Source organism: Poromitra crassiceps (assembly GCF_964638095.1).
Source record: "Poromitra crassiceps genome assembly, chromosome: 11".
NCBI lineage: Eukaryota > Metazoa > Chordata > Actinopteri > Beryciformes > Melamphaidae > Poromitra > Poromitra crassiceps.
The window spans coordinates 13408928-13421512 of NC_139643.1; the positions used below are offsets into that span (position 1 = coordinate 13408928).

The 12585-nt window shown below is 40.7% G+C and overlaps 1 protein-coding gene across 1 annotated transcript in view; it reads right to left on the reverse strand.

Annotated features, from left to right (window-relative positions):
* Positions 1-1012: 1012 nt before the first annotated feature.
* The window catches only part of LOC310784841 (major histocompatibility complex class I-related gene protein-like), a gene marked incomplete at both ends in the record, with an annotated part of 40832 nt that continues 29259 nt past the window's right edge, over positions 1013-12585 (reverse strand). The window contains 4 exons of the mRNA XM_083645879.1: positions 1013-1094; positions 2230-2239; positions 8140-8241; positions 11501-11756. Of these exons, the coding sequence (XP_083502005.1) occupies positions 1013-1094; positions 2230-2239; positions 8140-8241; positions 11501-11756 (450 nt within the window). The remainder of the gene's footprint in view (positions 1095-2229; positions 2240-8139; positions 8242-11500; positions 11757-12585) is intronic.

Genomic DNA, 12585 nt, shown 5'->3' on the forward strand with positions numbered 1-12585 from the left:
CACTGCCCAGAATAAGAACTGGTGCCTGCTGACAACCCTGGTCAGGTTAGTGAATGACCTGTCTGTACCCCTGAAGGAGGTGACCTTCAAATACTTTGAGCCAGGGCACACATTCATGTCGGCAGACAGTTTCCATCATGGTGTGGAATTACAAATGAAGAGGCGGCCTGGGGGAGCTGTCCTCGACTTTGATGATTTCAGAAATGTAGTGGCCTCCTCCAACTCTGGAAAAGTTGATGTGGTGGAGATGAAGAGTCAGGACATCCTGGCATGGAGAGCGGGCCACTCCACGACTAAGCTGAAGATGATACCACATCTGGCAGCCATGGCCCAAATCCAGTTTAGAAGGGGTTCCAGAAATATGTATGTGAAACTGTCACATGATGATGAGGAATTCATGGAGCTGGATTTCCTCATGAAGAAAACCGCTCTTGGCTTTCCAGCAAGGCTGAGACCTGGAGACAAGGGAGTGGAGAGTCAAAAGAAGGCCGACATCCTGTGCAAGCTCTGCCCAATGATGCCTCCAGACCGCCAGATCTTTTGGACGAACTTGTCTGAGGAGTAATGAAAAGTGTGTCCATCATTGACATCTCAATTGGTCAAGACCAGAATTGTATTTTTACTTGTTGTTCTAAGGTTTAATTGTTGCATACATTTTCAGCATTTTGTAATTTATTTATTTATTTATTTATTTATTTATTTATTTATTTATTTATTTATTTATTTATTGATTGATTTGTTTGTTTTATTTATTCTAAATATATTTAATATGCCATGTTCTTGTATGAATCGTCTCAAATGCTTTAATATTGTTTTGCTTGTGGTTCTCTTTTAATTGTTACATAAATTGTCAGCATGACTCTGAGTTGTACTTTTCTCAAAATCGTTTTTAATATGCCATGTTCTTGCATGAATTATCTCAATGTTTACATATTTTCTTGCTTGTTATGTTTTGAATTGTTGCATACAGCATTGAGACTGTGAGTTGTACTTTTATTCAAATGTGAAACTGTCACATGATGAGGAATTCATGGAGCTGGATTTCCTGAAGATTTCCTGAAGAAAACTGTTGTTGGCTTCCCCAAGGCTGAGATCTGGAGACAAGGGAAGTGGAGAGTCAAAAGAGGGCCGCCAGATCTTTTGTAAAAACTTGTCTGAGGAGGATAAAAAGTTTTTCCATCGATTGCCATGATTGACATCTCAATTGGTCAAGACCAGAATCAAATTTGTTGCTTGTGGTTCTAAGGTTAAATTTTTGCCTACATTTTCAGCATTTGGTAATACTTTTATGTATTTATTTGTTCCAAATACATTTAATATGCCATGTTCTTGTATGAACTGGCCCAAATGTTTTGATATTTTTTGCTTGTGGTTCTGTTTTTCAGTGTTGAATAAATTGTCAGCATTGAGACTGAGTTGTACTTTTATTCAAAATCATATTAATGTGCCATGTTCTTGTATGAATTATCAATAGCTGATCTGAAAAGATGATTTTCATTGAGGTAAAAAAAAAAAACAATGTTCATTGTGTCAGAATGATGACCAAAAGCAACACCACCAATGATGAAGATGCCTGGGGAAGGTGACAAAGACATCAAGTGACTTGAGGATTCCTTTCATTTTACTCAAATACTCATCTTCTAAAACTTTTTAAACATGTAAATGACAAAACAATTAAATATAGATAGAATGTTGGTAAGAAATCAAAACACATTGATTTTCTTCATGAAAAATAAGTCAGAAAAGGGAAACTAGATTGTAGTTACTGCACTTTAGATTTGCACTACCTATACATCTGTTTAAGGTAATACAAATGTAGAGTGCAGTATCTGCATTTTTGAGGCCATAGGTCAAATAATTGATAATGATTTTTTGCCATAAAAAATTCTTAATGTATACACATTTAATCAGCACATTATCACTTTTCAACCTATAACATGTTTGGCTGGACAGCCCAAAAACTTTAAAGCCATTTTTCTCAGCTTCACTGTTAGCGTAGTTACTGCGGTTAAGATTTGGAGGGCAGAATAGGCCTTCACCGTGAAAGGCAGGATTGAATATTATTGCTGTGATCTACATGCTGTGGAGTGGATTTACCATCACACATGCAGTGTTCATTTCCGTAATGGGCCACTACAGTTCCAGAAAGTCCCAGAGGCAAAGCGCAGAAAGTCTGGCCAGCCCAAAAACAAAGATAAGGAGCAGGCATTCGTGAAGGTTTGCTCTTACCTTGAGAATACTGAAGAGGAACAGTTGACAGTTACACATTTACGAGATAAAATGGAGGAATTTCTGACAAATACAGATTCTGAACCATTTGGAAAGGCCTACCTCAAGACAAAAAGAAAAAGTATGGGGACAGTGTACATTTTGCTGAAGGAGAAGGCAGGCCTCCAAGACATAGTGACAATGAGGGAAAGAACATCACAGATACTGAGATCTTATTTCAAAACCCAAGCAAAGGATGAAGAATCACAGAAACAAGTGATCATTGAAACAATGGCGGGATTGATTAAAAGTTATATAAAGTTCAATGTCCCGTCCCTTACACATCAGTATCCAAGTGCAAGTGCGCTTGAGCTTGATTCTGCCCTTTCATTTGTTCCGACACTCTGCGGACATTGTTAAATTGTATTTTTGTGGGTAAGGAGACAAGCCGAAAGGTTGCAGCAATTGGACAGCCAATTGTCCAAGCAGTTCGACCACGTACCGTTGTTAGCTCCCTTAAAGGACGGCTTTACCGTGGGGAATATGAATATATATCAATCTCACGCCCCTAAGGTTTTAGAATCCGTAGAAATTTTTTGAAATTGGAGCTTCACTGCCTGACCTATCAGGCATCTCTCACATTTTTAGGGAAGCCGGATGACGCGTTACGCGTCACCCGGCTTCCCTCCCCGCTTGCGGAACTCGAGCGCCTATATGAACTACACCTCTCTTTGACACAGCTGGATGAGGAGCCTCTGCTCTTGGTTGTAGTGATCAGTCTGTCTGCACATACCGTCTCTGTACTGACCTAGATGGTCCCGCCTCTAGAGGTCCTCCACGCCCCTTCAGAGCTCTCGACGAAAAGCAAAAGGCAGCCATCTTGTTCACCCGCATAGAATACTGTAGCTAGGTTAGCTTTCCATAGCTCCTTGCCAAGAGACCATATCTCTGGAACGGAAGCACCAGAAGACACGGGACTGGCGGCATTGGAAAGCTCGTCAAATTTTACATCTAGTAGTAGGTGAGTTGAAGTAACGAAATCAACGCTGAGCAATGTACCCATTTTTACACATTTTTACAGAAAATAGTTACAACATCAGATGCGCGTAACTCCTACGAAAATGCCTTAAAATGCATGAAATTTTTTTTATGAAGACATCTCCCGACATATATACTACCGTTTACATTTGGTGCAATTTGGAGGCAATTTTATTTTCGATTTATTTCTTCTTCTTTGTATCTTTTATTGTCGAAGCCTTCTTCTTCTTCTTCTTCTTTGAGTTTTATGGCGGTTGGCAAACATATATGTGCATTACCGCCACCTACTGGAGTTTGATATCAGCCAAATGCCTGAGGGGTGGGCATGAAAACGAAGGCCACGCGAGCCCAGTGCATTGTGGGAAATGTAGTATTTCGGGTCCCCGCACCCGCCCCTCCCCTCCACCACCCCCCCCCCCCCCTCCACACAGAGTGGATTTCTGGTGATATCTCTGGCGGGAAACAACCAATTTCAAAAATTTCAACGGATTCGAAAACCTTAGGGGCGTGAGATTTAATATATATTCATATTCCCCACGGTAAAGCCGGCCTTTAAGTTGGCCTTGCAGTGCAGGCACATAACTTCTATCGGTCACAATTCCTTGTGGATACCCTTCATGGGATGGGATTTAGTTCATCTTATGAAGAAGTCTTGCGTTTTGAAAATAATGCAGCAGCTTCAGTTGCCCCAGATATGTTAACGGATGACATGGCTCTTATTTTTGCTGGTGACAATCTTGACCACAATATCCTTACTATCGATGGCAGGGGAACCTCCCACTGAATGGGGATCATAGCAGCACTCACTCCAGGGCGAAAGAAGGATTGTGTCATTCCAATGAGACACGTTACCAACCAGGATTTTTCATTGCAAAATAAAATTCCAATCACCGAACATCGCAAAATCATTTGCGAAACGTGTGCCAAACCATCGTGTTCAAACTACTCCCGGCATTGATCGACTGTGATAGGACAGTTGATATGGTGTGGGAGCTCTCACTAAACTTCAAACAAGAAACCCCTGGGTGGCAGGGAATGATGCATATCATTGATCAAGGATTAGAACACCCAGGCCAATCATCTGTTGTGTTTATGCCTGATTAACTTGTACTCTGGGGACAAGACATGCATTCTGTCCACACTGAATTTAATTTGTGATCTCGCTATCAAACACCATGTTCAGCCCATTATTAAGTTTGATCAGTGGTGGCCCTGTTTTGACTAATTTCACAGTACCACACAGTAATAATTAATTTATTCCTTATTGGTATCAAAAGAAATCTCCTGAAAGCTTCAACATAATGTGAATTATAAGTGAAATCACCATTATGCATTATGGCACGTGGAAAAAGGAGAAATGTCCAATTATATTGGAAATTTTTCTTCACTTTTAACATAAATGCTTATAACCAATTGCTTTAATATATACTTGTACTTGTAATCACTTCACTATAATTTATATATGCTAATTGGATTCCTAGATCACCAAAACATGGGGTTAGGCACCAAAATTACTTGTCTAGGATGAATAATGAAGGATTAATGGTCTTTTAAGGAACTGGCGGCGGCCATCTTGAAAATTAGACCTTTTTAGTGATCAGATTTTGGTAGACTTTTGATATGTTATTAAGTACACCTGATACTACAATAAACCATTGAGAAACCTTTTGTTCCAATTTTTTTAGGGTTAAACCATATTTGCAGCTGACTATATAATAAATGACAGGAACAGTTCACAACATTGGATTTTAAAATAAACATTATTCAGTAAAACATCTACACACAATATCTGGGTAATGTAATTTTCTAACGAAGAACAAAAACGGTTCACCAAATACAAAACTTAAAAAAAGAAAAACTCTAAATGAAAACTTTACATACTCTGAACTGTACATGCAGATTGGAGATAATTTTGCACATCATTATATAGATGAACGACTTTACAATGACAGAGCAGAGCACTGAGCCACAGCAGCCTCAAGAAGAACTGAACTGAACAAAACAAACTCATTATGAGATTTATAAAATCACAAAAAATATATTGTTCATGAATTGACAAACCAAAATGCTGTGTCTGTCACATAGACCGTATAATAAATATGGACGTAGCTATTGTGACTTCACCCATTGGTTTTTGGAACCCTGTTTTGAAGCACTGAGGTTGACATTTTCATAGTCGCCATCTTTATTATTTCGAGCCATAAGTGATGTGAATTTGCATGAGAAGGGCTATTGATTCATGATCGGAGAGCTGCGCAAAATCACTTTGACAGGCTACCTGCTTTATTGTCTATTTTACTCTAAATAAGACCATCATTACAAAATGAACATCATGCTGTGTTGAAGAAGACTTGAAATTAGTGATTGAGACCAAAAACTAGGAAAGTGTTTACTGAGGTAATTAATCAAGTGAGAAGTAGGGACATTTTCCCATTGACTTCTATACAATCTGGCTCCTTTTGGCAGCCAGTGGAGTCGCCCCCTCCAGGCTTTTCGAAAGAATACAGGTTTAAGACACTTAATTGGCTTCAGTTTTCACAACTGGAGCTACCCCCTTGGTCTCTCAGCATGCTACAGGAAGTGTCACTCTGTTAGTTCCCTGATCATAATCCCTCACAACAAACGCTGTGCAGAAACAGCTGTAGCAGCATCAGTGCTCTGCTGACGTAGCTCCTCCTACAGGGGAGGGTTTACCTGTACAGTCATGCTGCTGCCAGTTCTGACTGACACTCAGTTAGCAAACAACTACCTGCCTTTAATAGTAGCAACAATACAGTATGGAGGCAGGGTCACGCACTAATGCAGGGAAATTATCCAAGAAACAACCAGAAATATTTATCTTTGGCAGGTAAATCAATGCACATTTTAACAATTTGATTTGCTCAACAATTTTCTGACAGATCCTATGACTTCAAATCTCAACCAGTTATTAATGTGAACTTTTGTTGCAAATTCCAAAGAAAATGGCTGTAATTTATGTAGATGCCTCTGTAATTTAATGGAGTTCACCATCCTCTTCTCATCTGTCTGTCAAGATATATTAACAGATGGACAACAAGCAGTTATTATTGTTTACACTCTAGTCTGTACTCTATTTCATTTCATATTGTATGGGATATTCATTTCTGGATCAAAAAATAACATTCTGATCTAGAATGATGCAATCTTCTTTTTTGTCCATCAGATTAAGAATTAAAAACTCAACGCCAACTGTTTAATGAAACTGTAACACTGAGAGTGAAAATGTTGTTAGAATGACTCTTTGAATCCTCATCTGCAGCTTATGTGAATTACACCTCTAACTGGTGTGTTTTAGTCTAAAGGCAATCAAAGATTTAGTAAAGATAGAGTATCTGCATAATATAGCTGTAAGTATTACATGTATGCCAGTAAAGCAGTTATGCACATCTGCAGAGAATAGTTGATGATGAATACTCACTGTGATAACTGATCAGGTACGAGCAGCTTTGGCAGATGACGTCTCCAAAGCTACAGAAGAAGAAGAGAAAAAAGAGAGAAAACGGCAATATTATAAGAAACATAATGATCGACTACTAATGTCTGGCCTCTGCTTTGTCTTAAGTGCAATCCATGGAATCAACAGATACTGTATGTGACCTGCTCTGACAAAATCAGTCACATGTAGCAGGGGCCCGTTAGAAAATATTGATTTTGGCTGTTTTGGGGTTTCATCAGATTGTAGTAAAATAAACCATATGGCTTTCATTCTGTGTAAAGATTATTATGAAATTTGAATGATAAATGTAGTTTTGGAGCTTATAAAGTTAGGGTGACAAGCAGAACAAGCTTACTTTGTCAAACTTTGAGGCCGTTTTTCCTCAAAAACATAGTTTGGAAACAGTCATGACATAAAGGCTAAAGCGGTGTATCTCACTCAATTTCTAGACTACAAAGATAATGTTGATATCACCAGAAAGCGTACAGTCTCCTTTTTCCAACAGTGTATACAACTCAAAATGTGTTTTAGGGGTCAATGTGACTGCTTTTTATCAGAGCAGGTCACAATATTATAATATTACATTACAGTACTGATGGTTGCAAGGTTGCAAGGGAGAAAACATACTTGTAGCAGGTGTGTGCCCTGAAATACAGACAATATGGTACATTATTACTCAATGGTATGATTGAAGATTGATGAAATGAAACATAAAGAGAAAGTTATGTCAAGCACTCAGGGGTGATTCTAGGAGCAGGGGCCAGTTGCACAAAGCACCTTAATTTAAGGTTTTCCTTAAGGTGTTCATAAAATAGAATCGGCTGCACAGAACACCCAACTAAATATTGTGCTTACGTTTTCCTTAAAATGTTTAACCTTAAGGAGAAGATTTAATGGTGTTTTGTGCAACCAATAACACCTTAACTCAGACTCTTAAGGGAAATCTTAACTTAAGGTGCTTTGTGCAACCGGCCGCAGACCGATGGGGGCTCAGACCCTGATGAGAATGTGACACGCATACAGTGCCTTGCAAAAGTATTCTCTCTCTCTATCTGCCTCTGTGTGATGTCAAACCACAGTAATAGCGAGCACACTCACCAAACATTAAAAAACTCAGGTGAAAGGCACAGAATATGACTTAAAGAAGAGAACAGCCAGCACACTTGAATGTCCTTTCAAAGGTTTAATCCATCATCTGGTCAAAGTCAGCTACAACGGAACAAACAGGCCTTCTTCAGCGTGCTGCTAAATAAATGTGTTATAATGTGTTGTGATTATTGTTAGAAAGCATTATGCATATGAGTGCTTGTAACTATTATACAGTGCTATGAGCACATCTTAATGCATTATAAGTATTTGGATAAATGCATTATAGACAAGGGCGTCATAGAAAGTGTTACAAAATGTAAAGTGGTAGAAAAGTCTTCATCACTCACCATCATTGTTGCTTCTCCAGATGCAGACTGAGACTCTAGCGCTGCAGGTGGCCAGGAGCAGAACTCCTGCTATCACTCCCATGACAAGAGAAGCATTGATCCCTGAAGGAGAACATGGAACCAGAACAGAGCGTTCACACTTTGTCACATGACACTGGATGGATCAGATTATGTCTATTTGTTCCACTTTAGTATTTTACAGTAAGTAGAGAGAGGAGGTCATGTGACTCAGACAAACCACACAGACAGACACACACATGCACGTACGCACGCACGCACGCACACGCACGCACGCACGCACGCACGCACGCACGCACACACACACACACACACACACACACACACACACACACACACACACACACAAACACGGTCCTCCAAGTTAGATTGATTGGTTTTATGTTACTTCAGCACCTGGTGACCTTTAGAGTTGTCATTGTTGTGACTTTCTGCCTTTATTCATTCTATCGATTTTGTAGGTTTGTGTATTATTCTATAGCATTCTATAGATTTTGTAGGTTTGTGTATTATTCTATAGCTTATTATTCTATATCATTCTATAGATTTTGTAGGTTTGTGTATTATTCTATAGCTTATTATTCTATAGCATTCTATAGATTTTGTAGGTTTGTGTATTATTATATAGCTTATTATTCTATAGCACTCTATAGATTTTGTAGGTTGGTTCGTGTTTATTCTATAGCTTATTATTCTATAGCATTCTATAGATTTTGTAGGTTTGTGTATTATTATATAGCTTATTATTCTATAGCATTCTATAGATTTTGTAGGTTGGTTTGTGTTTATTCTTGTTCTGCAGTTGGATGATTTCTTTCTGCTTCATATGTCAGTTTGTGTGAAGAGCTCTTGTGGTTTCCTGTCACCTACATCCTGTTACATGAAACACCCAGGGCCCTATCGTCTTCTTCGTGTGTGATCACCACCTGCATCGCTGTCCTGCATGTGGGTCCTCAGTAACTCAGTAACTTATAATCACATTACAATGTATTACAAAATGATACTATGATAATTATAACTGACACTATAATAAATAACACTATGATCATGTGTGTGTGTGTGTGTGCATGCAGTTGCCTCTGCATGTACTATGAGAATTATAACTATAACACTAAACATTATGATCCTGTGTGTGTGTGTGTGTGTGTGCATGCGTGTGCGTGCATGTTGTACAGTGTGTGTGTGTGTGTGTGTGTGGGTGTGTGTGTGTGTGTGTGCTTGTTCATATTCACTGTCATGTTTCTGTACATTAGAAACAGAAGAGACAGATGAACATTGTTGTGTTGATGAAACTACATCAGGTCATGTGACTCTACCTGTTCTCTGCAGAGTGCTCTTCCCATAGGACACAAACTCCTTCAGGTCATCAATGCAGGTCTGAGAGAAAAACTCCTTCTCCTTTGCTAACAGAGCTTTGTTATTATTCAAGATCTCTGTGTAACTGACAGCCTGTGGTTTAGCAGCGATCCATTTCCATGTCTTCATATCAGATACCACCAGACAGTCTTCTCCATCATAACCGTACTGATTAAAACCATTAACTTCTGGCCATTCTATCACATGGCCGCTACAGAGATGTGTGAGATCACCTTCATTTTATGAATGAACCTGATGAAGCACATCTGTGAAACATGATGTTCTGACATCTGTTGCCAATAAATTATGTATGTTTGAAAGTCAGTCTTCCTGCAGATCTGTGGAGTGTGCGGTCTCCCTATATACATCTATTTCACATCCCACCCAAATCAGCCATTTTGTGTCAAAAAGGCAGGAAGTAAAACAGGTGCAAGCAAGACATTGATTAGAGCCCTGGGACTGGACCAGCTGTCCCTGCATCGGAAGAACAGCAAACAAGACCTTCTTTGCACCTCTGTTTTACTTTCTGCGTTTTAGACACAAAATGGTTGATTTGGTTGGGATGTGAAATAGGCTAATGGACTTATCCCGACGAGTTTGTTTTTTATCCAGAATAGAATACTACTTTATTATTCCCCCTCCCTCTTTTTAGGACAAAAGAGAATAATACGGTATGTGCTAATAAATAAGAGCTTATTTCCAACTTAAAATATGATGTTTTACTCACCCAGAGAACTTTGGTTTCATTCTAATCCCCAAAAAAGATATTCAGGTCCGAGTAGAGTCCTGGAACTGGCCAAAACGGACGAACAGGGCATACGTAGTACACACTGCAAATAGCGTATTTTCTGCAATGTAGCGGTTCATAATATGGTCATAATATCTCTCGTCCATAAACGTGAAGGTGAATCTGTCTAGTCTCCTCCGGGGCAGCTTCGGGCAGCCTCAGTTTCCACATCCAGGGTCTGTGAATCCAACTCTCGCCCCAAGTCCCGCTGAAGTCTCCTGAGTTTCATGCTGACTCGTTTGTCTACCTGGCTATTGTCTACCAGGAATCACCGCGCACCAGCGCCATTTTCCCGCGACTATCGACTTGTTTACAACAATGGATGAAGAGCTAATCGAAATTGAAGAGCGGACGAGGAGAGAGAGAGAGGAACAACAGGCCAGGGACGAACAAGCGCTGCACGGCTGAGAACAGAGGAGGAATCTGCCTCTGTTGGATTCACAGACCCGGGATAAGGAAACCGAAGCTGCCCAAGCTGCCCGAGGCAGCCCAGAGGAGACTAGATCTGGATTCACGTTCATTTATGGATGAGATATTATGAGGATATGAACCGCTACATTGCAGAAAATACGTTATTTGCAGTGTGTACTACCACCTATGCCCCGTTCGTCCGTTTTGGCCAGTTCCAGGACTCTACTTGGACATGAATATCTTCTATGGCGATCAGAATGAAGCCAAAGTTCTCTGGGTGAGTAAAACATCATATTTTAAGATGGAAATAAGGTCCGGGTGCAAAAACAGGAATTATCCTTTAACTCTATGGGACTATTCACACCAAATCAGAAAAAAAATTGCACAGAAAATTTCTATTTGGGTGTGAGTAGTCCCTTAGAGATATGTTTTGTTTGTTTGTTTGTTTGTTTGTTTGTTTGTTTGTTTTTCATCACCATGCAATTTATTCACACCGATTATTCGCTTTTGGTCTGAAAAGACATTAAAAATGGCCCTGCTCGGGGGTAGAGTATGTTTGGTTCTGATCCATGGTAGCTGGATTGAGGCCCTGGTAGGTGGAGTCTGGCTGCAGAGTAGAGTATGTTTGGTCTTGATCCATGGTAGCTGGATTGAGGCCCTGGTAGGTGGAGTCTGGCTGCATAGAGTATGTTTGGTTCTGATCCATGGTGTCTGGATTGAGGCCCTGGTAGGTGGAGTCTGGCTGCATAGAGTCTGTTTGGTTCTGATCCATGGTGTCTGGATTGAGGCCCTGGTAGGTGGAGTCTGGCTGCATAGAGTCTGTTTGGTCTTGGTCCATGGTGTCTGGATTGATGCTCTCGTAGGTGGAGTCTGACTCCAGAGTAGAGTCTGTTTGATCCTGATCCATGGTTGCTGGATTGAGGTTCTGGTAGGTGGGGTCTGGAATGATTGTCAAGTATGTTTGGTCTTGGTCCATGGTGGCTGGATTGAGGCCGGAGTCTGGCTGGGATATGGAGGCTGGAGGAGAGTTGGCATCGGTGACACTCTGTAAAAAATAATACAATATTAAGTTCAGTAAGGTTACTTCAGCTCTGGAGGGAGACGGACGCTTTTCTGCTCGCTCTCTCCACCCCTCCTCTCCTGCACCTTTCCCTCTGCCTGCAACACCACCCTAGCCGGAGCAAACTTGCATTTGTCTATTCGAAATGACAAACATGGATTTATTGGATTTATTCTGGTCTCTCAACGCAAATCAACTCAACTTTGAGGAATGCGAGGTCCGGGGAACCCCCACCCTCTGCCCAGACGGATCTTTTCACCGCGGGGTACGGGAAGACAACAGCGATTGACCCAAGGCTGTGACGTCATGAAAATTGAGATGGGCGGTCAGTGAATTTGAACTGTGAAAAATGGATTATACCTGGATTATATCATGGAAATTTCCACTGATCTGCATAAGAATGAACTAATGTTGGGATTCAGAGACTTGAGACCTGTTCTGTTTGGTCTGTGTGACCTGAAAGGAATTCAAGCAACCAAAACATTTTCATTCTAATCTGGACCCGGAGCTGCCAAGGACGCAGCAGAAATTCCTCCCCAGATATGTTCGTATGCAACTACACTCATCTATTCACCCCCCCGCCCTGACATCTGACGCCATGAACTTTGGACTGATTAGATTGAGGCCAACTCCGCAGCAACGCTGTGTTCAGACGAAGGAGGCTCAGACATACACACACACACACTCATGGACCCTAAGACTCATAGGCCAATCACACATGGTCACGCACGCACTCCCCCAGCACCACCCCGTCCTCCACCATCCCCCACCACGTCCGACCGTCTCCATCAGCCCCTGCTGCTCTTGCACCCTT